Source organism: Panthera onca, chromosome C1 (assembly GCF_046562875.1).
Source record: "Panthera onca isolate mPanOnc1 chromosome C1, mPanOnc1 haplotype 2, whole genome shotgun sequence".
NCBI classification, from domain to species: Eukaryota; Metazoa; Chordata; class Mammalia; order Carnivora; family Felidae; genus Panthera; species Panthera onca.
In genome coordinates this window covers 191,506,543-191,534,239 of record NC_138346.1, presented here as the reverse complement: position 1 = coordinate 191,534,239, position 27,697 = coordinate 191,506,543, and the positions used below count along the sequence as shown (strand labels likewise).

General features: G+C 42.2%; 1 protein-coding gene across 2 annotated transcripts in view; it reads right to left on the bottom strand.

The window, feature by feature from the left end:
• The window catches only part of RHBDL2 (rhomboid like 2), a 51,928-nt gene that overhangs the window by 14,118 nt on the left and 10,113 nt on the right, over positions 1-27,697 (bottom strand). For both annotated transcript variants that reach the window (XM_078452059.2, XM_078452060.2), the window contains 3 exons: positions 14,609-14,875; positions 10,565-10,713; positions 6,879-6,991 (listed from right to left, as the gene is read on the bottom strand). In XM_078452059.2, the coding sequence (XP_078308185.2) occupies positions 6,879-6,991; positions 10,565-10,713; positions 14,609-14,854 (508 nt within the window). In that variant the 5' untranslated portion in view covers positions 14,855-14,875. The remainder of the gene's footprint in view (positions 1-6,878; positions 6,992-10,564; positions 10,714-14,608; positions 14,876-27,697) is intronic.

Below are 27,697 nucleotides of genomic sequence, written 5' to 3'. Positions count from 1 at the left end.
TTTGACTGTTATCAATAAGGCTGCAGCTCAACAGTAGGCTATTAGTAGTTAAGTTTTGGGGGAGTCAAATGTTATATGTGGATTTTCAACTGTGTGAGGGGGGTCAGTGCCCCTACCCATCAAGTTGTTCAAGGGTGAACTATACCAGGTATCACATAACCTAACAATCTCACTTACAGATATATATCCAAGAAAGCAACACAGAAACTTGTACACAAATGTTCATAGCAGTGTTATTCATAATAGACAAAAAGTGAAAACAAACCCAAATGTCCATCATTTGACAAATGAGTAGAACAAAACGTGGCACAACCACACAACGGAATATTGTTCAATAATAAAAAGGGATGAAGCACTGATATATGCTACAACATTGGTGAACAATGAAAATATTATGCTAAGTGAAAAATGCCAATCACAAAGGGCCGTATATGGTATGATTCTATTTATATGTAATATCCAGAATGGGCAAATCTAAAGAGACAGAAAGCAGATTAATGGTTGCTTAAGGCTGGGGAAGGGGGTATGGTACAGGGTTTCTTTGGCAGACAAAAATGTTGTAAAATTCAATTGTGATGATGAGTATATAACCTTGTGAATTAAAAAAAAAAAAAAAAACCCGCATTGAATTATATACTTTTTAAGTTTATTTATTTATTTATTTTGAGAGAGACAGAGACAGCACAAGTGGGGGAGGGGCAGAGAGAGGGAGAGAGAGAGACTCCCAAGCAGGCTCTGTGCTGGCATCCCAGAGCCTAATGTGGGGCTCGAACCCACAAAACCATGAGATCATGATCTGAGCTTAAACCAAGCATTGGACACTTAACTGAGTGAGCCACCCAGGCATCCCTGAATTATAGATTTTAAATGAATGAATTGTATGATACATAACTTACATCTCAGTAAATCTACTTTAAAATGTTACCAGTCTCTTAAATGTTAAACATATCCTCTGATAGGACCCAGCCATTCCATTCCTAGGTATTTACCCAAGAAACCCAAAAATATTTGATTACACAAATACTTTCGTTACCCGAAAAAAAACTATCTGATGCACACAAAGTTCTAAGTAGCTTCATTTGCAATAGCCCCAAACTGAAAACAACCTAAATGTCCATCAGCAGGAGAATGGACAAACTGTGGTATATCCCTGGCAATAAAAAGGAATCAACTATTTAAAAAAATTTTTTTAATGTTTGTTTATTTTTGAGAGACAGACACAGAGTGTGAGCGGGAAGGGGCAGAGAGAGAAGGAGACACAGAATCCAAAGCGGGCTCCAGGGTCCGAGCTGTCAGCACAGAGCCTGACATGGGGCTCAAACCCACCAACAATGAGATCATGACCTGAGCCAAAGCTGGACGCTCGACACACAAAGCCACACAGGGGCCCCAAAAAGGAATCGACTATTGATACACGGAATAACATGCGTAAATCTCAAAATAATTATCACAATGGACCGAAGCCAGACAAAAATAGAGTACATACTCTATGATTGCATTTACATAAAATTCTAGAAAATACAAATTAATCTATAATGATCAGTAACTGCCAGGGAAGGGACAAGGAGGGGCAATAGAGAGAGATTCCCAAGGGTCATAAAGAGCAATGGATATGTCTATTATCTTGACTGTGGTGATAGTTTCCTGATTGTATACACATATCAAAACTTACCATATTATATACTTTAAATGTGTGCAGCTTATTATATGTTAATTATACCTCACTAAATAGAAAACAAGACAAAAACACAGATCCCAGGGCCATATGCCCAGAGATTCTGATTCAGTAGATCTGGGTGGGATCTGGGTCGCTTTAGCTAGGACAAACTCTCTAGGTGATGTGATGATCAGTCAGCCTGGGGAACACGGGTGGGACTGCAGAACAGCACTTCTCAGTCTTAAATGTGCATACAAATCACCTGTGGATGTGTTCGAATGCAGATTCTGTTAGTGGGTCTGGTGTGGGGCCCAATAGTCTGCATTTTTAACGATCTCCCAGGTGATACCAATGCTGCTGCTCTGCGGACCACCTTTGCCAGGAGCAAGGATGGGGAAACGAAAGTTATTTGACATATTAAGGAATCTGGAAAAAAAGCAACGGTGTGTACTTATCTCCAAACTCATCAAGTTGTATACATTAAATATGTACCAATTTTTGTCTGTTCATTATACCTCAAAAAAACTATTAAAAAAAAAACATTTTACATCAAGTTCCCCCTAACCTCTTCATGTATAATTTCTTTTTTGGAATATTAATAAAGATTATGCTTTCCAAGAAAAGGGAAGAAGTGAAAGGCAATGGGACCACATAGTGGAGGGTAACAAGCAATCTTGGATGTTTTGACTTTCTTCTGGGCACTGGCAATGTTTTAGGAAGCAAATAATACCATCTAATCTATGCTTAAGGAAGGTGACCCAGCCAACAGTGTGAAGGGTAGACTGGAATGGCAAAGAGATACCTGCCAAAAAGCTGTTGCAAAAATAGGCAGAGGATGTGAACAGGTTATTCACCTTCTCTCTTCTCTCCCTCCACTGAAACCGAGGAAAGGCTGAGTCCACACGTTGAAATCAAGCTGCAGGGGAAACGGGCATTGATGCTAGAGCCAGGCAGGACCCCATCAGCACAAAGGTTTTCGAGGATGTACACAGGAATGGAAAAACAGGTGTGCGAAGCAATGGAAACAGAAGGTCGAAAAACAGGATCCACAAAAGTAGGAGGGAAGCAGGATGGTGAGCTGTGTCACTAAGCATTTGTCAGTTCTATGCCTTTAACACATCTCATGAATGCTTCCTGCTCTGTGGCCCCACTCCTCTGGGACATATGAAGGGAGAACTCCATGCAACAGTGGAGGCAAAGATCACACTCCTGCGTCTGCAAGCCAAGGGGTGCCAAGGACTGATGGCCACAGCCAGAAACCAGGGGGAAGAGAGGAAGGATTCTCCCCCACAGTATCAGAGGAGAGCATGGCCCTAATGACACCTTGATTTCAGACTCCTAGCCTCCAGAACTGTGAGGCAGTGTGGTTCTGTTGCTTAAACCATGCAGTGTGTGATTCTTTGTTATAGGAGCCCCAGGAAACTTATACAAGCACCCACTGCAGTAGAAGTATCTGAACTTATTTATGGACTTAGTACATGTATATACATACTACTATGAACTTAGTACGTGTATATACGTACTACTATACTAATGCAGGTTTGTTAATGGTGGGTACATTTTATTGGTTTTCTTTCATAGACTAGTATTTTTTTTAATATAAAAATAGAATTTTTAAAGGATGAAACATTGACTACATGATATTTTTAAATCATTTCTACTTTATTAATGGTACAAAAATGTGTATCAAGCCATGAAGAGACAAGGAAGAGACATAAATGCATATTGCTCAGTGAAAGAAGCCAATCTGAAAAGGCTACATGCTGTACGATTCCAACTATCTGACATTCTGGAAAAGGCAAAACTATGGAGACAGTAAAAGGATCAGTGGTTGCCAGGGGTTGGGAGTGGGGGGTGAATAGCGGAGAACAGAGGATTTTTAGGACAGGGAAAATACTCTGTATGATACTATAATGATGGATACGTGCCTTTACACATTTATCCCAAACCATAGAATGTACAATGACAAGAGTGAACTTTTTTCTGGATTTTGGGTGATTATGATGTGTCCATGGAGGTTCATCAATTGTAACACATGCCCACTCTGTTGGGGGATGTTGATGATGGGGGGCTATGCATGTGGAGGGGGCAAGGGGTATAGGGGAAATCCTTATGCCTTCCTCTCAATTTTTCTATGAACCTAAAACCACTCTAAAAAATCAAAATAACTTATAAAATCTTTCAATGAGCAGATTTTTAAAATAAGCCTCATTCTTTTTTTAAAATCCTCATTAAATATCACAACCCTGAAGTACAAAGGTATACTTCTTTTTATTTATTTATTTATTTATTTATTTATTTACAGATACAGCCAACTGATTTTTGACAAAGGCCTAAAAAATTCAATGAAGGAAGTAGAATTTTCAATAAATTGTTGTGAAGTAATTGGATATCAAAAAAAAAAAAAAAAGAATCTCGATCTAAACCTCACATCTTATACAAAAATTAGCCAATTCAAAAAGGGGTCACATATTTCAATATAAAGTGTAAAACTACAACTTTAGAAGATAATGGAAAATCTTCAGGACCTAGGGCCCAGTGAAGAATTCTTAGATATGACCAAAAGCATGATTCATAAAGGAAAAATTGATAAATCAGAGTTAATCAAAATTAAAAACTTCTGCTCCATGAAAGATTATTAAAACAATGCAAGGACAAATACACACTGAGAAAAATGTACCTGTAAACTACATGTTCAGTAAGGGGCTAGGATCTAGAGTATGTAAAGAACTCTTAGGATTCAATGGTTTAAAAAAATCTAATTAGGAAATGGACAAAAGACATGAACAGGTATTTCACTAAAGAGGTTATACAGATAACAAGGAAGCACACAAAAAGGTGTTCAACATCATTAGTCATTGGAGAAAAGCAAATTAAGACCATGATATCACTACACAGAGCACAGCTAAAAATAAGAAAGGTGACAGCACCAAATGCTGGTGAGGATGTGGAGAACGGAATTACTTATACAATACTGGGAGGAATGCAAAATGGAACAGCCATTCTGGAAAACATTTTGGCTGGTTCTTAAAAAACTAAATATGCAACTACCATACAACCTAAAAACTGTGCTCTTGGGCATTTATCCCAGAGAAATGAAAACCTATGTTCACGAAACTCTGTACTTCTGTTCACAAAAACCTGTACACAAAGGTTTCTAACAGGTTTATTTGTAATAGCCCCAAACCGGAAACAACCCAGGTAGTCTCCAACGAATGAAGGGTTAAACAAATGGTGGTACATCCATGCCATGGAATACTCCTCAGCAATAAACATGAATGAACTGTTGGGGCACCGGGGTGGCTTGGTCGGTTAAGCCTCTGACTCCTGATCTTGGCTCAGGTCATGATCTCACAGTTTATGCGTTCAAGCCATATGTTCGGCTCTGCACTATCAGCACGGAGCCTGCTTGGGATTCTGTCTGTCCCTCTCTCTGCCTTTCCCCTCTTTGTGTTCTCTCTCTCTCTCTCAAAATAAATAAATAAACTTAAAAAAATTTTTTTTAATTGTTCAAAAAAAAATGAATGAACTAATGCTATATGCAACAACCCACATGAATCTCCAGAGAATTATGCTGTGTGAGGACAGCCAATCCCAAAGGTGAGATATATATATATACACACACATACATACATACATATATATGGAATATATATATGGAATATATATACACACGTATGTATGTATATATATGTATATATACATATATATTCCATTCATACAACATTCTTGAAGTGAGAAAATTACAGAAATAGAGAACAGATTAGTGGTTGTCAGGGGTGAAAGAGAGTGTGGGGTGGGAAAGAAGAGAGTATGGCTGTAAAAATGCAACGTGAGGAATCCGTTGTTTTGCACCGTGGCTGTATCAATGTGGATCTCCTGGTTGTGATACTGTACTATAATTTGCGAGCTGTTACCATTGGGAGTAACTGGTTAAAGGATACATGAGATCCCTAGGTATTATTTCTTACAACTGTGATGTAAAAAGTGTAACTAAAAAAAAAAAAAAAAAATGTTTACGATAAATAAATAAGTGGATGGATGGAAATTCTAATATTTTCTGCTCAGACCAAAGTGGGTCATCTTAAGGCACACCCAGTTTCAGAGATCACAGGCATATGCTGCTAGCTCCTACTGAGGTTTTGGGCCCCTCCAGCTCTTCTCTACATTCTCTTCAAGCTTTCTTTCTTAAATGGAAATTTGCTCATGTTACTTCCCATGATCACTAGTCTGACACATTGGGCCTTCATGATCTGACTGTAGGTCTCTCCCCAATATATGTGCCCGGACACCAAACTACACATGACTTCCAACTGTACAAAACCCTGTCTGACTGAAATACCTGAGGACAGGCACAACGACTTCTATCTGCTTATCTGTTTTGTTTTGTTTTTTTGAGAGAGCTCATGAGCAGAATAGAGGCAGAGAAAGAGGGAGAGAGAGAATCTTAAGAGAGAATCTGCAACCCAGCATGGAGCCTGATGCTGGGTTCAATCTCAAAACCATGAGATGATGATCTGAGCCAAAATCAAGAGTTGGACACTTAGCCGACTGAGCCACCCATGTGCCCCTCTATCTGCTTTTTTTTTTTTAATCTTTATTTACGTTTGAGAGAGAGAGAGACAGAGTGCAAGCGGGGGCGGAACAGAGAGAGAGAGGGAGACACAGAATCCAAAGCAGGCTCCAGGTTCTGAGCTGTCATCACAGAGCCCGACGTGGGGCTCGAACCCAGGAACCACGAGATCATGACCTGAGCCAAAGTCGGACACCCAACCAACTGAGCTACCCAGGCACCCCTCTATCTACTTACCTTACCTCAAATATTTTAATCCTAATCAACTTATTTCTCTTTTCTTTTTTTTTTTTTTTTTTTTTTTTTGAGTTTATTTTACTCACCATCTTGAGATCAAGAGTCACATGCTCTTCTGACTGAGCCAGCCAGGCAACCCTCGAACTTATTTTTTTCTTTTTTAAAGCTTTATTTATTTAAGTAATCTCTACACCCAACATGGGGCTCAAACTCATGACCCTGAGATCAAGAGTCACATTCTCTTTTGACTGAGCCAGCCAGGCGCCCCTAATTAATTTATTTCTAATGCTTATCAAATTCCCTAGCACAGACTAGGACTGCAATAAATCTTGACTGAAATGTTTATTACTTTTTGTTTTGTTTATTGCTTCCTAAGAGGCACGGATTCTGTATTACCCTCAGAACACTAACCTGCAATCACTCCAGCCAGGTACACCAGCCCTACTCGGAGGCCTTTGTGGACCATTTCCAAGGGAATACCCAACATGAGCTGCATAACAAGATTCCCCAGGATGTGCTGAACTCTGTGGAGATAAACACATTATGAGTAACCCACATAGTTATTTCTTTGGGACATTAACAGAGTAGTTACAGACTTGCTTAACTCAAATTCCATTCTCTAATTTTTTTAGGTGACTTTTTAAAAATAAAATCTCAACACAGACCTTCAATATGTAAGATTAAAGGACATTTTAGAAGTATACATTTATAGGTTCTATTTTATAACAGTAACTGACAATGTCAAGCAGAGAGTGATGAGGCTAGCTTAGGGAACATAAACTTGAATTTAGGTTTAGATGACAATTGCCATCTTACGTCAGCCCCAGCATCTGATTTTGTTTTAGTTGCATGGTATTGAGAAAATCCTAATTCACTCATATTGAGTTTAAATTTCAATAGTTTGTTTTGTTTTGTTTTTGTTTTTGTTTTTTTAAAGTAGGCTCCACACCCAAAATGGGGCTTGAAGTCACAACCTCAAGATCAAGAGTCACATGCTCTACAGACTGAGCCAGCCAGGCGCCCCAAATTTCAATAGGTTTTTAAACAACCAGTCTTGCAATCTTAGGCTATTCTTTAATAAAATAGAGATGGCAAGAGAAACCCCTATTCCCACTTCTACATTAAAAAGTCGAAAAACAAAGCTTACCAAAATGAAAAAGAAAGTTTACCCAGTAATATTAGCTAAATTTAGTATCTCCCATTACTACAGTTGGCCTAGAACATAACTGACTATACAGGTGGTTTTTATTATAGTTTTTAAATAGGTAAAAATATTTTTTTAAAAAATTCGTATTGTTTTGCTTGTCAAACTCCACAAGTATCTCTGGAGAATCTCTGAATGTATTTTGGTACATTCCCATATTACAGTAATCCTTAATTTAGTTGCTATGTAGCACAAGACTTTTTTTTTTTTTAAAGAAGATTTCAGGTTAAACCAAAAAGGTTAGGGGGCGCCTGGGTGGCTCAGTCAGTTAAGCATCTGACTTTGGATCAGGTCATGATCTCATGGTTCATGGGTTCGAGCCCCGCATCAGGCTCTGTGCTGACGGCTGGGAGCCTGGAGCCTGCTTTGGATTCTGTGTCTCCCTCTCTCTCTGCCCCTCCCCTGCTCACGCTCTGTCTCCCTCTGTCTCTCAAAAATAAATAAATGTAGGGGCGCCTGGGTGGCGCAGTCGGTTAAGCGTCCGACTTCAGCCAGGTCACGATCTCGCGGTCCGTGAGTTCGAGCCCCGCGTCAGGCTCTGTCTGGGCTGATGGCTCGGAGCCTGGAGCCTGTTTCCGATTCTGTGTCTCCCTCTCTCTCTGCCCCTCCCCCGTTCATGCTCTGTCTCTCTCTGTCCCAAAAATAAATAAAAAACGTTGAAAAAAAAAAAAATTAAAAAATAAATAAATGTAAAAAAAAAAAAAAAAAAAGGTAAAAAACAAAATAGGTGTTGGATCTTCCACGAAGTGCAAGAGCTTTCATATTTGTTTTAGGGATTGTGTTTTTGGGTTATAATTTACTTAACAAATTACCCAGCAGGGGTTCTCAGGGCACACCCTGCAGAACAGATTACTTACCTCCATGGCCACATGTGCACCCAAACACAACTATCACTGTCCAAGTCATCTCCAAAGACATCCAAGAAGTAACATGTAACTCAGCACAAAATAGTCTAGCAAGGACAGTTACACTAGTCTTAAGGAGACCTCAGAAAGAGCATTTGGAAATACGTGCACTTTGTGAATTTGAGCAAAGTCACAGGAAGCCATCTCATCTTATCCTTTGGGAACAGCTTGAGGATAAAATGACCAACAGCAACCAAACAAACCCAAAAACAAAAAACAAAGAATCACCCTCAGCATTCTTTCTGTGGCTCAATAGCAAGAGTAGAAGTGGCATAAAGATGAGATCCTGTCATATACTCGGAATAGAAATCCCAACTTCTCCCAGCCAAATTTTATCTACCCTTCCAGGTACAACTTGAATGCATGTCATCTGTGAGACCCTCCCCATCCCAATCTTTCCATCTTTCTGTTTATGTTACAGTAGCTAATCCCATATCCATGTCCTTACCACTTGTCTGCCTCCCGTAGTGATGCCAGGAGAGCTAATGTTGACTTTGCCAACCTCTCCTAGCTAGGGATAGCTGTGTCTCATGGTTCTGGCTAATGAGATGCAGGTAAGAGTGGCGCTGACGGGGGACTGGTAAGAGAGCTTCTTTCCTGACAAAAGGGATTGATGTCACCAGCACCTGGTACTACCTTTCCCCTTCCTGCTTTTAATACCAAGCTACAGCTGCCGACTGGCAACCATGAGAGAAAGGTCAAGGGAAAAGCAGAGATGCCAGCACAGAACCAAGAGTCTTGGCTTCATTAAACTGACGAATTAGCCACATACCTCTGGGCTTCTTATACGGTAAAGAATTAACCTCCATTTGTTCGGGCCCCCGTTCGATTTTTGATTACTTCCATCCAAAAGCATTCCTAACTTATACAACCCCATATGTGACCTGTCCTACGCAGCCTTGAGAAGTCTTTCTGAGGGTCTTATTATGTATCAGGCACTGCAAAAATGACATTATAACCGTTGTCTCATTTAATCACAGCAACGTTGTGAGGTCGGTACTTACTACCCCACTTCACAGATGTGGAAACTGAGGCAGCAAGATGTTAAGTAACTACTCTGTAATACTATGTGGCCTTGCATTACTATTTAACTGACTGTCCCCCTCATAATAAAATTTAAATGTGGTACAGGAACCACATTTGTTCAGAACGTGGTAGATGGAAGACCAAACTGAAAGTATCCATAGAAACTGAGCCATTAGCAATTTTGTCCTTGACTTGTCAAGCCTCTGAGCCCTGTGTCCTGCCATGGATACCTATTTAGCCACTGGCCAGAGTCATCCTTCAAGGTCCAGGGCTGGGTAGGTCACATAGGTGAAGTTGGCCTCATCTGAAGCCCCAGGCGTTCAGTGGGGAGGGTGGGGGCCAGCAGCAAGCTGCTCACTGTCTGCAGTGGGTTCTGAGTCGTGGGTTCTGAGTGAGGTCATAAAAAGACTACTAGCGTAGAAGAAGCTATAAACGAAAACCAATGCCCATTGCTTGTATTATTCCAGATGGAATAAAACAGTACTATACACTCAGCAAAATGCTCGTGAATTAATTCTTTTTAAGTGTGTGGCAGGGGTGGGTAGGGAGGGTCTGATGATTCATGTCCTAAAGGGAACATTTTAACAACATCAAACAACATACGTGTGGGAACATACGTGTGGTTGAGTAATGATCGGGTCTCTTCTCATTACTGTTCCTATATAATTACCAGTATTAGGCAGCCATACGCAACACTAAGTACACTGGACTGGGGGTTAGCACCAATGGGTTGAGGTTCCAGCTCTGCCACGTGGCCACGTGACCTGGCGCGGGCAATACATCCCCTAAGCCTCAGACACAACGCAGCAGTAATAACACCTGCCTCCTAGGGTTCCTGTGAGGATCGGGCTAGATTACGGACATGTAAGTGTCTTATCAATAATAAAGCACCAACCAAATGTTGGGGGTGACGAGTACTCACAGTCAACCTCCTCCGTCAGCGACTTAATAGCATTCCTTACCCAGCATGCACCAGCATATAGGAGATAAACCTCCAGGCTTCCTCCCTCTTCTCAGGACTGTAGATAAAGGGACTCTCCAGGATGCCTGTGTCCAGGGTGATCCACTGTTTCTGAGGCTTCCACACAGCATAGTAAATAAACACTGCCAGCTGACCGGGAGGGGCAGACAGGAATGTTAACCACCTTCTGCAGAGAGTGGCCCCATTAAAGCCCACGGACACTACCTTGGTTCCAAATGATTAGCTCTCAAGGGGGCCATTCCGTAGCAAGTGCTCAAAAGATGACAGGAATTAAATTTCCCTGCTGCATATCTGCCCACGTAACCGTGGTCATAGCCTACTTCCTCCAGTGAGTAGGAGCGGCCCCACACCAAATATGAAGAAAATGCTTTCTGAGCCCCCTACCCCCCTTAAATACCCTCTGCCCTCATCTTTCCATTCCCATTTGGTCTCTCATTTACACGGTAATATTAAGTCACTGCTGGCTTCCAAAGAATAGGGAAAGGGAACAATAGTAACTTTCAGCCGAGAAGCCTGGCAAACACGACCTTAACCAAGTGATGAAGGTTCACGTCACCAGGGACGTCATGTGGCGGTCCCCTACTCCCTGATGTGATAGGATGAGAAAGGCACTTCACCTCTGCGTGTTCCTCCCTAAAACCCGTAACTCCAGTCTAATCATGAGAAAAACATCAGACAAGCCTGCATTGGGGGATAATCTACAGAATACCTGGCCCATACTCAAGATTATCAGAGTCATGAAAACAAAGCCTGAGAAACTGTCACAGATTAGAGGACACTGGGGGAACATGACAACTGAATGTGATAACTCTGGGTTGCAGGATACAGAAGGGATAGAAAGAGGACATTAGTGGAAAAGCTAGTAAAAATTGATATTAAGGAGCGCCTGAGTGGCTCAGCCAGTTAAGTGTCCAACTTAGACTCAAGTAATGATCTCATGGTTTGTGAGTTCAAACCCCGCATCCAGCTATCTGCTCTCAGCGCAGAGCCTGCTTTGGATCCTCTGTCTCCCCTCTCTCTCTCTCTCTCCCCTTCTCTCTCTCTCTGCCCCTCCCCTGCTAACGTTCTCTCTCTCTCTCTCTCTCAAAAAATAAACATTAAAACAAGAAAGATTTAAAAATACATACATAGAGGGGCGCCTGGGTTGCTCAGTCGGTTGAGCGACTGACTTCGGCTCAGGTCATGATCTCACGGTTCGTGGGTTTGAGCCCCGCGTCAGGCTCTGTGCTGACAGCTTGGAGCTTGAAACCTGCTTTGGATTCTGTGTCTCCCTCTCTCTGACCCTTCCCCACTCACGCTCTGTCTCTCAAAAATAAATTAAAATGTTTAAAAAAATTTTTTTAAATACATACATACATGAGAACTTTTATTTAAGGGGCACATAGGTGGCTCAGTAGGTTGAACATCCAACTCTTAATTTCAGCTTAGGTCATGATACCAAGGTTGTGGACTTGAGCCCCACATCAGCATGGAGCCTACTTGAAATTCTCTCTCTCCCTCTGCCCATCTCCCCTGCTCGTGCTCTCTCTCTCTAAAATAAAAAAATTAGGGGCACCTGGGTGGCTCAGTCGGTTAAGCATCTGACTTCGGCTCAGGTCACGATCTCATGGTTCGTGGGTTTGAGCCCTACATCAGGCTCTGTGCTGACAGCTCAGAGCCTGGAGCGGGGTTTCAGTCTCCCTCTCTCTCTGCCCCTCCCCCACTCGTGCTCTGTCTCCCTCTGTCTCAAAAATAAATAAATATTAAAAAAAATTAAAAAATAAATAAAATAAAATAAAATAATTAAAATAAAAAAAAAATAAAGCTTTTATTTTAAAAACTGATTTTGGAGCACTTGTGTGCCTCAGTCAGTTGAGCGTCCAACTCTTGATTTCAGCTCAGGTCATGATCTTATGGTTGTGGGATCAAGTCCCATGCAGGGTGCTGCACCGACAGCTCGGGGCCTATTTGGGATTCTCCTCCTCTCTCACCGCCCCTCCTCCACTTGCTCCTTCTCCCTCTCTCTCTGTCTCTCTCTCACTCGCTCTCATTCTCAAAATAAATAAATAAACATTAAAAAAAACACACCCTGATCTTTCAGGGTGCCTGGCTGGTTCAGTCAGTAGAGTATGTGAGTCTTGATCTCAGGGTTCTAAGTTCGAGCCCCATATTGGGTATAGAGATTACTTATAAATAAATAAATAAATAAATAAATAAATAAATAAATAAACAAATAAACAAATAAACAAATAAATAATAGTTTTTAAAAAGACACTGATCTTTCTGTGAGAGACAAATACCCACAATGGTTGTACAGATTACTTGAAAATCAATCAATCAATCAATGATTTTTAAAAAAGAAACTGATCTTTCTGTGAGAGACAGATATCTTAGCACCCACTCTACGACCCTTCCTGGGAAAACTGCCCTTTCCACAGCACTGACTACAACAGTCATGTTTCGTATCACGTGACCTTATCCTATTATGCCCCAATTCCCCCAGACCCCCAGCACTCACACACCTGATTGGACCATGGGCAGGCCAGCCAATCCATAGGCTGGAAGGATAACCTGATAGAGTGTGCCAGGAGTGTTTACTCATTACCCTTTTCTTTATCTGAACCATAAGAGGCTAGCTCCCTATGATGGTTCATTTTATGTGTCAATTTGGCTAGACCATGATACCCAGATATTTGGTCAAAATCATTCTGGATGTTTCTGTGAAGATATTTTTTAGATGAGATCAATGTTAAAATCAATAGACTGAGTAAAGCAGATTACCCTCCATAACGTGGTGTCTCAACAAATGAGTTTAAAGCCTTGATAGAACAGACTGACCTCCTCTGAGGGAAAGGGAATTCTGCCTTTGAGGGAAAGTATGACTGCCTTTGAACTACAACTACAACTCTTATCCCCCTAGATCTCCAGCCTGCTGGCCTACCCTCGATTTTGAATTTGCTAAGCTTCCACAATTACATGAGCCAATTCCTTAAAATCAATCAAGTTCTCTCTCCATATCTATGTAGAGATGGATGGATGGATGGATGGATAATGTGTGTGTGTTTGTGTGTGTACACACTCGATTACTTCTATTTCTCTAAAGAACCCTGACTAATACCATTCTTGATAAGGAAGTGGAGACATCAGTGGGAATGATCAGAGACTTCCTAATGTCCCTGAAGTCACACCCCACACACATGCATCTTCTGCCAATTTCTTTTTTTTTTTTTAATTTTTTTTAACGTTTATTCATTTTTGAGACAGAGAGAGAGACAGAGCATGAATGGGGAAGGTCAGAGAGAGAGGGAGACACAGAATCTGAAACAGGCTTCAGGCTCTGAGCTGTCAGCACAGAGCCCGACGCGGGGCTCAAACTCACGGACCGCGAGATCATGACCTGAGCCGAAGTTGGACGCCCAACCGACTGAGCCACCCAGGCGCCCCTTCTGCCAATTTCTTTATGAGACATCATGGTGTAGGAGAAAAAGGTAGGTAAGATGAGGCTCAGGAAAAGCCCAGTGCTGGCCCAGTCATACATATGTGACCTTGGGCAATTCATTCCACCTCTCTGAGCCTTGTACTCTTTTCTGGAAAATAAAAGGGCTTACTTGATCAGAGTCTGAAAACACACTACATGCTACCACAGTAGACATCATTAGAGGATTCCATTCTTTTTTTCCCTACTGAAATGTGGCGGCAGCCTATAGTCTATAGAAGCAATCAGTTCATGAGATCAAACCAATCTGTGACCCCAAGATTATTTGGTTTCTAAAGGCCCAACATCTAAAATGAAATGAAGCCACAGAAATAGTAGTCACAGCTGGGAAGGGGACTTGCTTGAAAAATAAAACTCACCCTTGGCTGAAAGTGACTGGGAACACAGGAAAGACCTAAGGAGACTTCAGAGAGGGTGAAGTTGAGTTCCGCGTGGGCTGTGCCTGCCACCACCAAGCTCTCTTCTCTTCTCTAGATGTGATCGAAGCCCCCGTGTGTTTGCAACTCCCCAGGAGTACTTACACTAGTGCCCACCACCCAACTCACTCACCTCAGCAATGCTGATGGAGATGATGAACACAGGGGGTGGGAGGCAGTTAGCTCTCTCCAAGTATGTTCTTCGAACCTTTTCAGGAAGCATCCATTTTGAGACAACCCTGTGGACCTTTTTATTCTTGAAGGGATCTTTACCTCCCCCATCCTCTCGCATTTCCTTCTCTTCTTCCAGCTCTCCTTTCATGTCTCCATCCAAATTCAGAGTCATATCCTCTATCTCCAAATCGCGATCAGCAGCCATTGTCCTGGGTCTTCCCTCCCCCTAAAAGGGACATGAATGTCAAGGAAAAACAGATGACTCTATAGTCCTTGGGCCACAGATCTTTCCTGAGCTGTCTGGTACAACCACTGGTTTGTTTCCTCGGCCTTTCCTGGATATTAATAGAAGGCAGTTGAAGATCTGGTGCCCACATACTCACAATATCCATATCCTCATCCCTAGCATGTAATTGTGACAAAGCAATAGGGTCTCCCCAAATGAGGGAGAGGGCTCCCCGGGGTCACTTCTATCACCACCACCCAAAGAATGGACTAGAGCCTTGGAATAGAAACCCTACCTTGTATGTCCCTTCCTTCCCCTCTGCCACTGACTGTCAAGTCAACCATCAGCGTAAGAGATGCCTTGGCCATGAAGTGATGCATCTCAGAGCCCAAACCATGCACACCGCATAACTGAACCCAGTCTCGTCCAGCTAAAGTGAATGGTCTCCTTTCCCATTTTAGTTTCATCTCGCTTCTACTCCCAGGCCAAACACAGGTCTCAGATTTCTGACTCAGAATCAAAAATAGTTTACCGAGCATCTACTGTGTATCAGGCACTATGCTGGAGCCTTTCACATCTATTGACTCATTGGACTTCCACAATAACCCCAGGAGGTGGGGATTTGTAGTCCCATTTATGGATAAAAAACTGAGCTGCCCATTCTGCTCCCCAAAAAAGAATCAAACCTACATCTTACCAGCTCTCTTCCTAAACCAGCACTGCCCATTCGGTAGCACACTCGAGTTAGGAAGGCCATTCCTTGCTGGTCCTCCAGGCACAAGGTCAATACCCTTGCTGAAACACATCTCCCCAACGATGCTCTGACATCCAAAGCTCTTGGCTGAGTTCTTCCTAATTTCCACATCAGGTGTTCCCTTGAATTCAATCCTCAACATTCAATTATTCAAGTATTTATTCAGTAAACATCTATGGAACACCTACTAGGTATCAGGCCACCATCCCTAGTCCAAAGGGTTGACAATGTAATGGAAGAAACAGAGGTCAGTAAAAATCATACAAATAATTGTCTCATTACACTGTGATAGGGGACACCAAGCAGGTGTATAAGATACCAAGGCAGCATGTCTGTAACAGAGACGGCTGATCCACATACTTTCTTATCCCTATGCCATGTACTGTCCTTTCCCTGTTGGTCTGGTTCTGTTATTTTTTTTTTAATGTTTATTTATTTATTTATTTATTTAGAGAGAGAGAGAGAGCACAAGCAGAGGGAGGGCAGAGAGGGAGGGAGAGAGAGAATCCCAAGCAGGCTCCACACTGTCAGCTCAGAGCCCAATGCGGGACTTGAACTCACAAAACGTGAGATCATGACCTGTGCCGAAAACAGGAGTTGGGCACTTAACCAACTGAGCCACCCTGGTTAACCAGGCACTCCTAGTTCTGTTATTTTTTGCTCCTGGTTAAACTACTTAAATCATTCAAATATTTCTGTGGTCAAAAGTGGGGGGAAGGGCTGGAATAGTGAGGGAAAAAAATGTTGCAAAATAGTTGTAGAGTACAATCCAATTTTTGTAAAAAGTAACATACTGTTAAGACACAGAACAGATGAACAGGAGGGAAGGGAAGCAAAAATAATATAAAAACAGGGAGGGAGACAAAACATAAGAAACTCTTTAAAAATAGAGAACAAACAGAGGGTTACTGGAAGGGTTGTGGGAGGGGGGATAGGCTAAATGGGGAAGGGGCATTAAGGAATCTACTCCTGAAATCATTATTGCACTACATGCTAACTTGGATGTAAATTAAAAAGTAATAATAAAATAAAGTAACAAAAATAAATAAATAAAGTCAACCTCACACACACAAAAAAAGTAACATACTGATACACAGGAAGAAATCTGGAAAATTAACCATGATTATATCTGCATGGTGGGTGGGATTTCATGAGATTTCTGCCTCCTGTGCAGGGGTGGGCCCAGATTTTGCGGAGCCTAAAGTGTAAACAATTTGGGCGGTTTTCCTTGGAAAAAATAATATAAAATTAAAGTTACAAAATATAAAAATTGCAAAAGTAGATACTGGCCTTTGCAGGAGCCCATGCAAATGAAAGAGACCTGAGGTTTATTAGCTTCAGAGGCAGCCTCTGTTTATATTTGATTTTTAAAGGTTTTATTACTATTTTAATTAAAAAACAAAAAACAAATAAAGGTGTGCCTGGGTGGCTCTGCCAGTTAAGCGTCCAACCAGCTCAAGTCACGATCTCACAGTTCATGAGTTCCAGTCCTGCATCAGGCTCTGAGCTGGCAGTGTGGAGCCTCCTTGGGATTCTCGCTCTCTCCTCTCTGCCCTTCCCCTACTCAAGCTTTCTCTATGTTTCAAAATAAATAAATAAATAACTTTAAAAAATAATAATAATAATAAATTAGAAAAGAAATAAATAAAGCCATATCTATGACACCTTGACTTGATCCTAAAGTCTCAACTACTGTACTATTTCTCCCCTCCCCTTTGTGGCCTAATATCTTGAAGGAGGAGTCTGTACCCCTAACCAGATGGTCATCTGCATCCTCCATTAGAACTGATCTCCTGAGTTACACCCTTCAAACAAATCCACTTCAAGGGCACCTGGGTGGCTCAGTTGGTTAAACGCCCAACTTCGGCTCAGGTCATGATCTCAGGGTTCATAAGTTTGAGCCCTGAATCGGGCTCTGTGCTGACAGCTCAGAGCCCAGATGGAGCCTGCTTCAGATTCTAGGTCTCCCTCTCTCTCTCTCTCTGCCCCTGCCCCACTCGCATTCTGTCTGTCTGTCTCTCTAATTTATTAAATTTAATAAATTTTAAACATTTACTAATGTTTAAAATAAATAAACATTAAAAAAAAAGTTAATTAAAAAAATCCACTTAAGGAGTGATGTGAGTCCCAATCACGCAGGCAGAGCACCGCTGGCATTTCAAAGCACATACCCACGCAAAATCTCACATACTCCTCAGAATAAGCTGAAGTAAAAAGAAGGCAAGGGTTGTGTTCCCAATTCTCCTCATCTTCAACCTTCCTAACAGAACTTCTTTCATTCATCTCTCATCTCAACCATATTTTATTCACTGACTTCCTTCTCCTGCCCTCAAGCCACAGGCATCCCCTCTGCGTGCTTCAACAACACTCTTGTCCTGCAATTGGACTTCTCTAACTCGGTGAAGAGGAGCTAGTGGCAAGGTCACTAGAGGACAGGAACACAGGCTTTGACACTAGACAGACTGGGGAATGGCTCCGTCTTATTTTTCTTTGCAACCTCAGGCAATGGCCGCAGGCCTGGTACCATAAACCCTAGCATGGTGGTTGCAAGGGCATGGGGGGAAGGGAGAAAATGGGGAGTTGTCTGATTTAATGGGTGCAAAGTTTCAGTGTAGGAAGATAAAGTTCTGGAGATGGATGGTGTTAAGAGTTTCACAACAATGTAAAAGTACTTAATGCCAATGAACTGTATACTTAAAAATGGCTAAAATGGTAAATTTTAAGTTATGTATGTTCTACCCACCACCCCCAACACACACACACACACACACACACACACACACACACACACACTAAACAATAATGCAAAACTTTCAAGGTCATTGCAAAGATTAGATACAGTGTATCACCCATATGTGCTTCATCAATGATATATATATATATATATATATATATATATATATATACACACACACATATATATATATATATATATATTTTTTTTTTTTTTTTAAATATGACCCACGGAGCCAGATGACTGGGATTAAAACACAGCTCTACTACATTATCAACTGTAAACTTAGGTAAATCACTTAAATTCTCTGGGCCTCAGATTACATTTTTTTAAATTGTGGTAATATACACGTAACATAAAAATTTATCACTTTAGGGGCGCCTGGATGACTCAGTTGTTTGGGCATCCAGCTCTTGATTTCAGCTCAGGTCATGATGTCATGGGTTTGCGAGTTCAAGCCCTGCATTGGGTTCCGTGCTGACAGTGCAAGCCTGCTTGGAATTCTCTCTGTCCCTCCCCAACTCGCTCTCTCTCTCTCTCAATCTCTCTCAAAATAAACAAGTAAACTTAAAAAAAATTACCACTTTAACCATTTTAAAGTATACAATTCAGTGTCATTAAGTACATTTACAATGTTATGTAACCATCACCACTATCTAGTTCAGGAACTTTTTCACTACCCCAGACAAAAACTCCAAACCCATTAAGCAATCTCTCCATTGCCATCTCTCTCCAGCCCATGGCAACCACTTTTCTGTCTCTATGGATTTACTTATTTGGGGGACTTCATGAAAATGGAATCATACAATATATGGCCTTTTGAGTCTGGCTTCTCTTAGAAGAAAGTCTTCAAGGTTCATTCCTTTTTTTTTTTTTTTTTTAAATAGGTACCACACCCAATGTGGGGCTTGAACTCACAACCGAGATCAAGAGTCATAGGCGGAGATGATGGGTTAAATAGGTGATGGGTATCAAGGACGGCACTTGTGATGAGCACTGGGTGTTGTATTTAAGTGATGAATCACTAAATTCTACACCTGAAACTAATATTACACTGCACATTAACTAACTGGAATTTAATAAATTTGAAGAAGGAAAAAAAAGAGTCACATGCTCCACCTACTGAGCCAGCCAGGTGCCCCAGGACTTCATTCCTTTAGTATAGTAATTAATTAAGTACAGTAATAATAAGTATAATTAATATAAGTATATAACTAAGTATAATAATTAATATAGTAATTCTATATTTAACTTATTGGGAAACTCTCAGATTCCATTTTAAAGTGGGGATAATGATAGAACTTACCTTGTAGCATTGTTGGAAAGATTGTTGGAGGTAATGGGGGCTCCTGAGTCAGTTAAGCCTCAACTCTTGATTTTGGCTCAAGTGTTTGGCTCAAGTCATGATCTCACTCATTTTCCCTCCCTCTCTCTCTCTCTCTCTCTCTCTCTCTCTCAAATAAATAAATAAATAAATAAATAAATAGACAAGCATTTTGAAAAATCCTAAGAAAAGATTATTTGAGGTAATGCATGTAAAGCACTTAGAATAGTATCTGGCACATGGGAAACACTCCATAATTTTATTATTAGCTATGGACGGATGAGTGGGTGGATGGATGGATGGATGGATGGTTGGCTGGCTGGAAAGATGAAAGGGATGGGCTGAGTCTAGGGCCTATTTTCATACTGCAAGTTACTGGAAATCAACTCATACTGCAAGTTACTGGAAATCAACTCATACTGAATTTATTCTTAAAAATACTTCATTAGGCAGTTTCCACATTACAATAGGTTATATTCAGAAAATTTAGGGAAGAAGAGAATTCCCCTTCCATGTGACTTTTCCCCCAGCAACTTTTCTGAAAAGAAAGTCTTCCTCCCTCCCCTACATCTTCCACCTTCCCACTCACGCGGCCTCCCAGGGACAGACACTAAGTCTGGAGACCTAATTATTGCATTAATTTTCCTTGAATGCTGTTGACTATTTCCAGTTTTGTGACTTCTCACGATTGGCAAAACACAGTGTGGGTTGGAGACTCACAGTGTTTAACTGCAAATATTAAAGCATTTAAAAATTTTTTTAATGTTTATTTATTTTTGAGAGACAGAGACAGAGTGCAAGCAGGGGAGGGGCAGAAGAGAGAGGGAGACACAGAATCCGAAGCAGGCTCCAGGCTCCGAGCTGTCAGCACAGAGCCTGACGCGGGCCTCAAACTCACAAACTGTGAGATCATACCTGAACTGAAGTCGGACATTCAACCGATTGAGCCACCCAGGCGCCCCTAAAGTATTTTAAAAATAAGTTCAACTAGTGATGATTAACATTGTGTTAATAAGCTCTACTGTAAATTGAAATACCATACACGATCACTTTATGAGGAAATAAAATTCTACAATGTTAATATAACTTGATAGCTATAAAAGGAACTAGAAAACTAAGGCTTACATTTCCTCAAAATTTTCTCTTTTCTCCAGACTTCAAACTTTCCAGAAATTTTACAAAGTCAAGCCCACCACTTTAGGTATTTTAATGAAATGTATTTCCTGTGCTGCAAAGATATCTGCCCCATTCGGTTTAGGCAAGACTCACTGTGGCTGTGCTTTCTTCCTTGGCAGGGAGAGTAGACAGATCTGACATGTAGTTCTAGCTACATCAGCCTCTTGCAACAGATGAAAACGTTGGTGGCCACTGCAGGGTTTGGGGTTTACCTCTCTTCTCAATGACGGTCACACTCTGACTTCCCTCCCCGTCTGTGTGCCCTGTTGCTTGGAGACAGGGGCCTCTCCCTGATTCATCCATCTCTCCAACATCTGCTTCTCAATACTTCCAGTCTCTGACATTCCCTGTCCCTCCCACTCCTGTTTATCTTCTGCTCCCACACCTGAATTTCTGAGCACAGCTCACCACCCTGGAAACATTAGTAATCAAACAATGAAAAGACTATCCATACTTTTGGGGCTGTGGGAAACAGGTGCAGCCTTTTGGGAAGGCAACTGGGCAGTAATTGCCCAAAATAGAAAAGCATATAACTTTCAACAGAACCACCCTCCTCCTAGAAATCTATCCTGCAAATGTATCTGAGCAAGTATACAAAGCTATATTTCAAAGATGTTCAGTGCAGAACAATTTACAGCAGTGAAAAATCACAAAGAACTAGAATGTACTTCAGTTGGGTTGTTGCATTTCCTGCCTGTTCCAATCCTTAGGTAGTTAGTTCTTCCTTACACTGTGCTGAAATCTGCTCACCAGCACATTTGCTCCCGGGTCCAATGTTTTCCTCCCTAGGCTAATCTAAGGTTATGGCGTTAATTTTGTCCCTACGTGGGCGTGGCCTGGATATTCCATGGGCTCTACAGGTCAAAGTTGGGGTAGGGTCTCTGGAAGCATACTTTAGATTACCGGAATTTTTGGAGGCCCAATTAAATAAAGCAGGAGTCTCAAAACAAGTCAGCAATGAATACAACACATCATAGTCTTAAAGAGATATAAATGCATCTGCAGCTATCAAATTATTCACTTTGTCACTCTCATCACAGTGTGATATATTGAGAGGCCTTATTTACTGCACTGATTGTGTTTCTTACTAAGCAAAAATCATCCAGGTGTCTTGAGCTTTCTTTAATGTTGGCTTGATGTTGTGCCTCACCTCCTTCCTTTTATCTTTAGCAGGTGGCTGTCAACTCTGTTGAAATCTCTCTCTCTCTCTCCTTCTCCGCCCCACCCCCCCACCCAGATCAAAATCAGGTGGCGCTGCTGTGAAAAGTCCTCATCCTACCAGTATGGAACAACGAAGGTGGACTGTTAAAAAGAATGCTGGAGGAGTAGAAAAGACTCATGTTCTTCAAGTTAAAATGAAGATATTCCCCCTGTGCATCAAAGACTTTCTCTTCATGGTTGCCAAGTATTCCTTTTTTTAAAGTTGGCTCCATGCCCCATGTGGCCCTCAAACTCACAACCCTGAGATCAAGAGTCAACTGCTCTACCAACTGAGCCAGCCAGGTACCCCAGCAAGGATTCTCAAGGAAAGGAAAAGTGGGGAGGCTCAACCGGCTAAGCATCTGACTCTTGGTTTCCGCTCAGGTCATGATCTCACAGTTTGAGTTTGAGCCCTGCATCGGACTTCACACTGTCAGTGCAGAGCCTACTTGGGATTCTCTCTCTCTCTCCCTCCCTCTCTGCCCTGCCCCTCCCCTCCCCCCGCCTCTCTCTCATTCTCTCAAAATAAATAAATAAATAAACTTAAAAAAGAAATTAGAGAAAAACTGGAAAGAACTTCCTTACATCCTGTCTTTGTGTGGAATAAGTATTGCTCATGATATGAATCATGGAGCCATTGTGTTGGCCAAGGATTGGAAAGGGTGGGGCAATGCTCATTTACCCAGAACACTCTTCTGCCTTAAAAAAAAAAAAAAAAAAGTAGAGGGTGCCTGGATGGCTCAGTGGATTAAGCGTCCAACTTTGGCTCAGGTCATGATCTAGCATGATCTAGCGGTTTGTGAGTTTGTGCCTCACATCAGGTTCTGTGCTGACAGCTCAGAGCCTGGAGCCTGTTTCAGATTCTGTGTCTCCAGCTCTCTGCCCCTCCCCCACTCACGCTCTGTCTCTTTTCTCTCAAAAATAAATAAACATGAAAAAAAAATTTTTTTAATGTAGAGAGAGATTTCCATAAGGAGATTTACATAGGAGACCCTTGACAATGGCAAGAGATTTTTCCAAAGACCTTTCAAGAGCTGGGGTACCTGGGTGGCTCAGTGGGTTAGGTGTCTGACTTTGGCTCAGGTCATGATCTTGCCGTTCACAAGTTCGAGCCCCGCATCAGGCTCTGTGCTGACAGCTCGAAGCCTGGAGCCTGCTTCAGATTCTGTGTCTCCCTCCCTCTCTGCCCCTCTCCCGTTCACACTCTGTCTCTGTCTCTCAAAAAATGAATAAACATTAAAAAAAATTTTTTTAAAGACCTTTCAAGAGCCTTAGTAAACCATATAGTATCTCCCAAAATTATGTTAAAATTATGGCCAGAAAATTCTAAGCGATTGCATTTCAGACCCTAAATAATTCTATAATTGCAGGTGTAAGGTTATTTATAAAGTTTGTTATGTGAGAAATATCAATTAACTATGTTCAACACTCTGCACCCAAGGTCCCAAAGAAGAAAAGAAAATAGAACCTTGGTTCATTAATTGTGCCTCTTTCGTCTTTATGTAAACTTTAACCTCTCTCTTGAAGACCAGTTTCTTCACTGGCTGAAGCACTCATTAAAACAACTTGCCAAAGCACTTTTCCTTGTATCTATGTGACGTACATCATACATCTCTTGGTGTCAGGGATCCTAGACACCACTGAACCTGACATTCCATGCCAATGTACCCAAGACTTCTACCTGTGGCAAAACATAAAAAATAAAAGTCACTTTCTCAAACCTCTTCACTTTCTTCTCATTTCTATTTCCGGCACTACCAAGTGATTTATTTTTAGGAGTCTTTTCTACTCCAACAAGAAACAAAGACTTTAGTCACTACATGCAGGTTACATAAAGGCTGTAACTAGTAGAGAAGAGTGAAGTCATGTGAGATGTCAAAGTGGAATGATGGGCCTGGCTCACTAACTAAATGACTAGCAAAATCATTCAGTTCACATTCATTCACAACGGGCCTTTGAGGGTAGCTAATGAAATATGAAAAATGTTAAGTGTTGAATCTGCACATGTCAAGGACTCCCAGTACATTCTTTTGATAATGCTTATATAATGGTCATTTGTCAGAGTTCTTGGAGAATTCCCAATCTCATGAATCCCGCTGGGCAGCAGGGACCACTTCCCACTACAGAAGGTAAAAATTCCCAATCCTAACTGTTCCAGGTCCCTAGGCAACTGGGGCTCAGGTATGTAACTTGGGCTTGACCCATTAGCTGCATTTGCTTAGGATTTTTGAGGCTGGAGCTTCAAGACTGGTTAAGTTCTTTCCAGTGGTGACGATAAAGCAGTGGCAACAGTGTCCACTGTCCAGGCTCGCCATTGGGTCAGTTTGACATCCAGCATCCAAGGCCAGCTGTATCTTGGATACAGGCTGCAGCAATGAACATGGAGCTGCAGAAGCAATAGGGCCATTTTCACCTACCTGGCTCTGTGATGATTTTGGTGTAGTTCGCTGCCACAGGGAGTCAAGATGGAAATAGTCAGTCACCCAGGAAAGGAAAGGGATTTGCCTCTCTGAAAACCCAGAGGACTAAGTCAGGCCCACCTTCCCTTCTTCATCTCACCCAGGAGAGCACAGGCACAGCCACCCGCCTTAGGACAACTCTTAGGTCTCCCTTTGTCTCGGCTTATTTCCCAAACCTGGTTTCTGCAGCCTTCCAGTGATTTTGTAACCTACCTGTGATACTGTGAAATACTAAAAAACAAATATTTTCCCACCCAGTTCCTGGCACAGAGCTCCTAAAACCTCTGGAATTTCCTGAGTGACAGGGGTGGGAGGAGCATCTTCTATTATTCATAATAAGCCCCTTTCAACCACACCTGAGTTTATGCTAATGAAGTGACTCTTGGAGGATAGGGCTGGTTGCCTAAGGAAATGACCACGGGATTAGAGGTTAGAGGGTTGGAATTTGCAGGCCCACCTCTGGGAATGGAAGAAGGGCTAGAGATGGAGCTTCATCACCAAAAATCAATAACCAATCATGCCTATGTAATGGAACCTCCATAAAAACTCTAAGCAAAAGGTTCATAGAGCTTCCAGGTTGGTAACCACAGTGAGGCGCTGGGAGAACAAAACACCCAGAGAGGGCATGGAAGTTCTACATCCTTTCCTGTATACCCTGCTCTATGCATCTCTTTCATTTGGTTGCTCTTGACTTGTATCCTTTATGATGAGCCAGTACTAATAAGTAAAGCCCTCTCCTAAATTCTGTGAGCTGTTCTAGCAAATTATTAAGCCCAAGGAAGTGGGGTGGGGGGAAGGGTCACAGAAACCCCAAATTACAGCCAGTTGATCAAAAGTACTGGAAGTCCAGACTTGCAACTGGGGTTTGAAGTGGGGAGCAGTCATATGAAACTGAGCCCTTAGCCAGTGGGGAAGTTAGTGGCAGAATTGCTTGGTGTGAAAAACCCACATATTTGGTGTCAGAAGTGTGAATAGGAGTCGAGAAATAGTTTTTATTTTCCCACCCAATGTGCTTTCAATAAAATTTATTTACTGATGTAATCAACCTGAATCACTCTCTGCCCTTGCAACCAAGAACCTAATAACACCTGAATAGCCAAGAAACTCTTCTACCTGCGGTCTTCCTGTTATAAGTTAAACTCATTTCTTGTTCTGTGTGAGGGAGACACAGTGCAAGGAGAGCACAGAACCAGGAAACCTGTTCTTTGGTCTAGACTCTGCCACTTCCTGGGTGTGAGCTGGAGCCTGTCCCTTCCATGCTCTGAACCATGGCTCTCTCTCATGTGCACAGTGAATTGGACAGTCTGCCCCCCAGACCAGTAGTTCTCTAAACTGGCTATGCCTTAGAATCTCCTTGAGCATTTGTTTTTCAACATCAGTTTCCATACAGCTTCCTGGGCCCCACTCCTGAAAACACTAATTGGGTAGATTTAGCAGATCTCTGACAAGTGACGTAGAGACAGCAGCACCTTTGAGACCACAAAGTAAGGACTCCAGGGTCCAGTCCTCTGACAAACTCTGTGATCATCCAACAGAGAGTTCCTGGCACACAGGAGGAGTTTGGAAAATACTTACACCTGTGTAAAGGGTAAACAAACTCTCTGCAACTTTTCTGTAAATCTAAAATTATTCCAAAATAAAAAGTTTATTTGAAAGAATACTGGAAGGAGGGGAGCCTGGGCAGCTCAGTCAGTTAAGCGCCCAACTTCAGCTCAGGTCATGATCTCACCTGAGTTCAAACTCTGCATCAGGCTCTGCGCTGACAGCACAGAGCCTGCTTCAGATCCTCTGTCTCCCTCTCTCTCTCTGTCCCTCCCCTGCTTGCTCTCTCTCAAAAATAAATAAACATTGAAAACAAACAAACAAACAAAAAACGGATACTGGAAGGAAGGAGAGGGGAATCTATCCAGACCACATTAACCAAAACTCTTACATCACTTTTTGTTGAAAAGCACCTCCCACTACCCTTTTCCTCTACATTCAATCCTATTATCATTCCCATCGCTGACCTGTCAGAGGAGACCCACAGAGCCACCACACCCTCATGGCTACAAAAGGACTCGTCAGCTGACTTTTTGCTCAGCACTGTGAAGATCCGAGTTCTGCTCCCAGCATAGTCCTTCATTTCTCTGTGCCTCAGTGTCCTCAGCTGTCAAACAGACCCCCTTTCTCTCCTTAGTATCTCACAGAATCATTGTAAGAAGCAAATGAAATAAGAGTTGCCATAAGAGTGGGCACTTTACTGCCTGCCAGATTCTATGCTAAGCACTTAATGAGCATTCTCTTCATTAATTTTCACGACCTTATAAAATAGGATAATAACAAAAAAAATTGTTTTTAATAAAACAGGATAATAACACCCCCATTTTATAGATAAGGAAATTCAGGCTCCAAAGTAACTTGATCAAGGTAACGCAGCCAGTGAGGGGAGAGCTGGGAGAGGAACCCAGGGTGTCTGACCCACAGACCCTGTGTGCTCCTCGGCCCTGTGATTTCTGTGCACCAAGTGTTAAAGAAGCGTACATCTTTATGTTGATTATGTTCATCCCGTCCTTCCCTCTACCCTAATCTCCCTCTTCTTCCCCCAGCTCCCCAAACAGACCCACACCAGAGCCTGGGGGTTTCCAAGTGGCAGGCCATCAGCCCAGAGGATGGGGCTGGGAATCCCCACCATTCCCACTGCTGCCACAGGGAGTCAAGATGGAAATAGGCACCCAGGAAAGGAAAGGGATTTGCCTCTCTGAAAACCCAGAGGACTAAGTCAGGCTCACCTTCCCTTCTTCATCTCACCCAGGAGAGCACAGGCACAGCCACCCGCCTTAGGACAACTCCTCTTTGGCAGAAAGAGACTTTCGATCATTAGTTTGTGCTGTTTTGCTAGTTGCATTCAAATGAGTAGGTTCTAAATATCTGAATTGTTTCTTTAAACAGCTGGCCCCACCCATTCATTGGTACCAGGCCGGCCCTTGCCAAGGCTGAGTCCTGCCTTGATGTGGCCTGGGAGCCCAGGAGGCTGGGCGGCAGGCTGTGCTGGGTGTACCCAATTTTTGCCCAGCCGGACCTGGCGGGGAGGCTTTTGGTGGCGTTGCTAGGCAACCTGGGTAATTGGAGAGGCCACAGATTGGGCTTCTGGGCCACAGAGATTAACAGCCTCCTTCATCACACTGCAAACCAT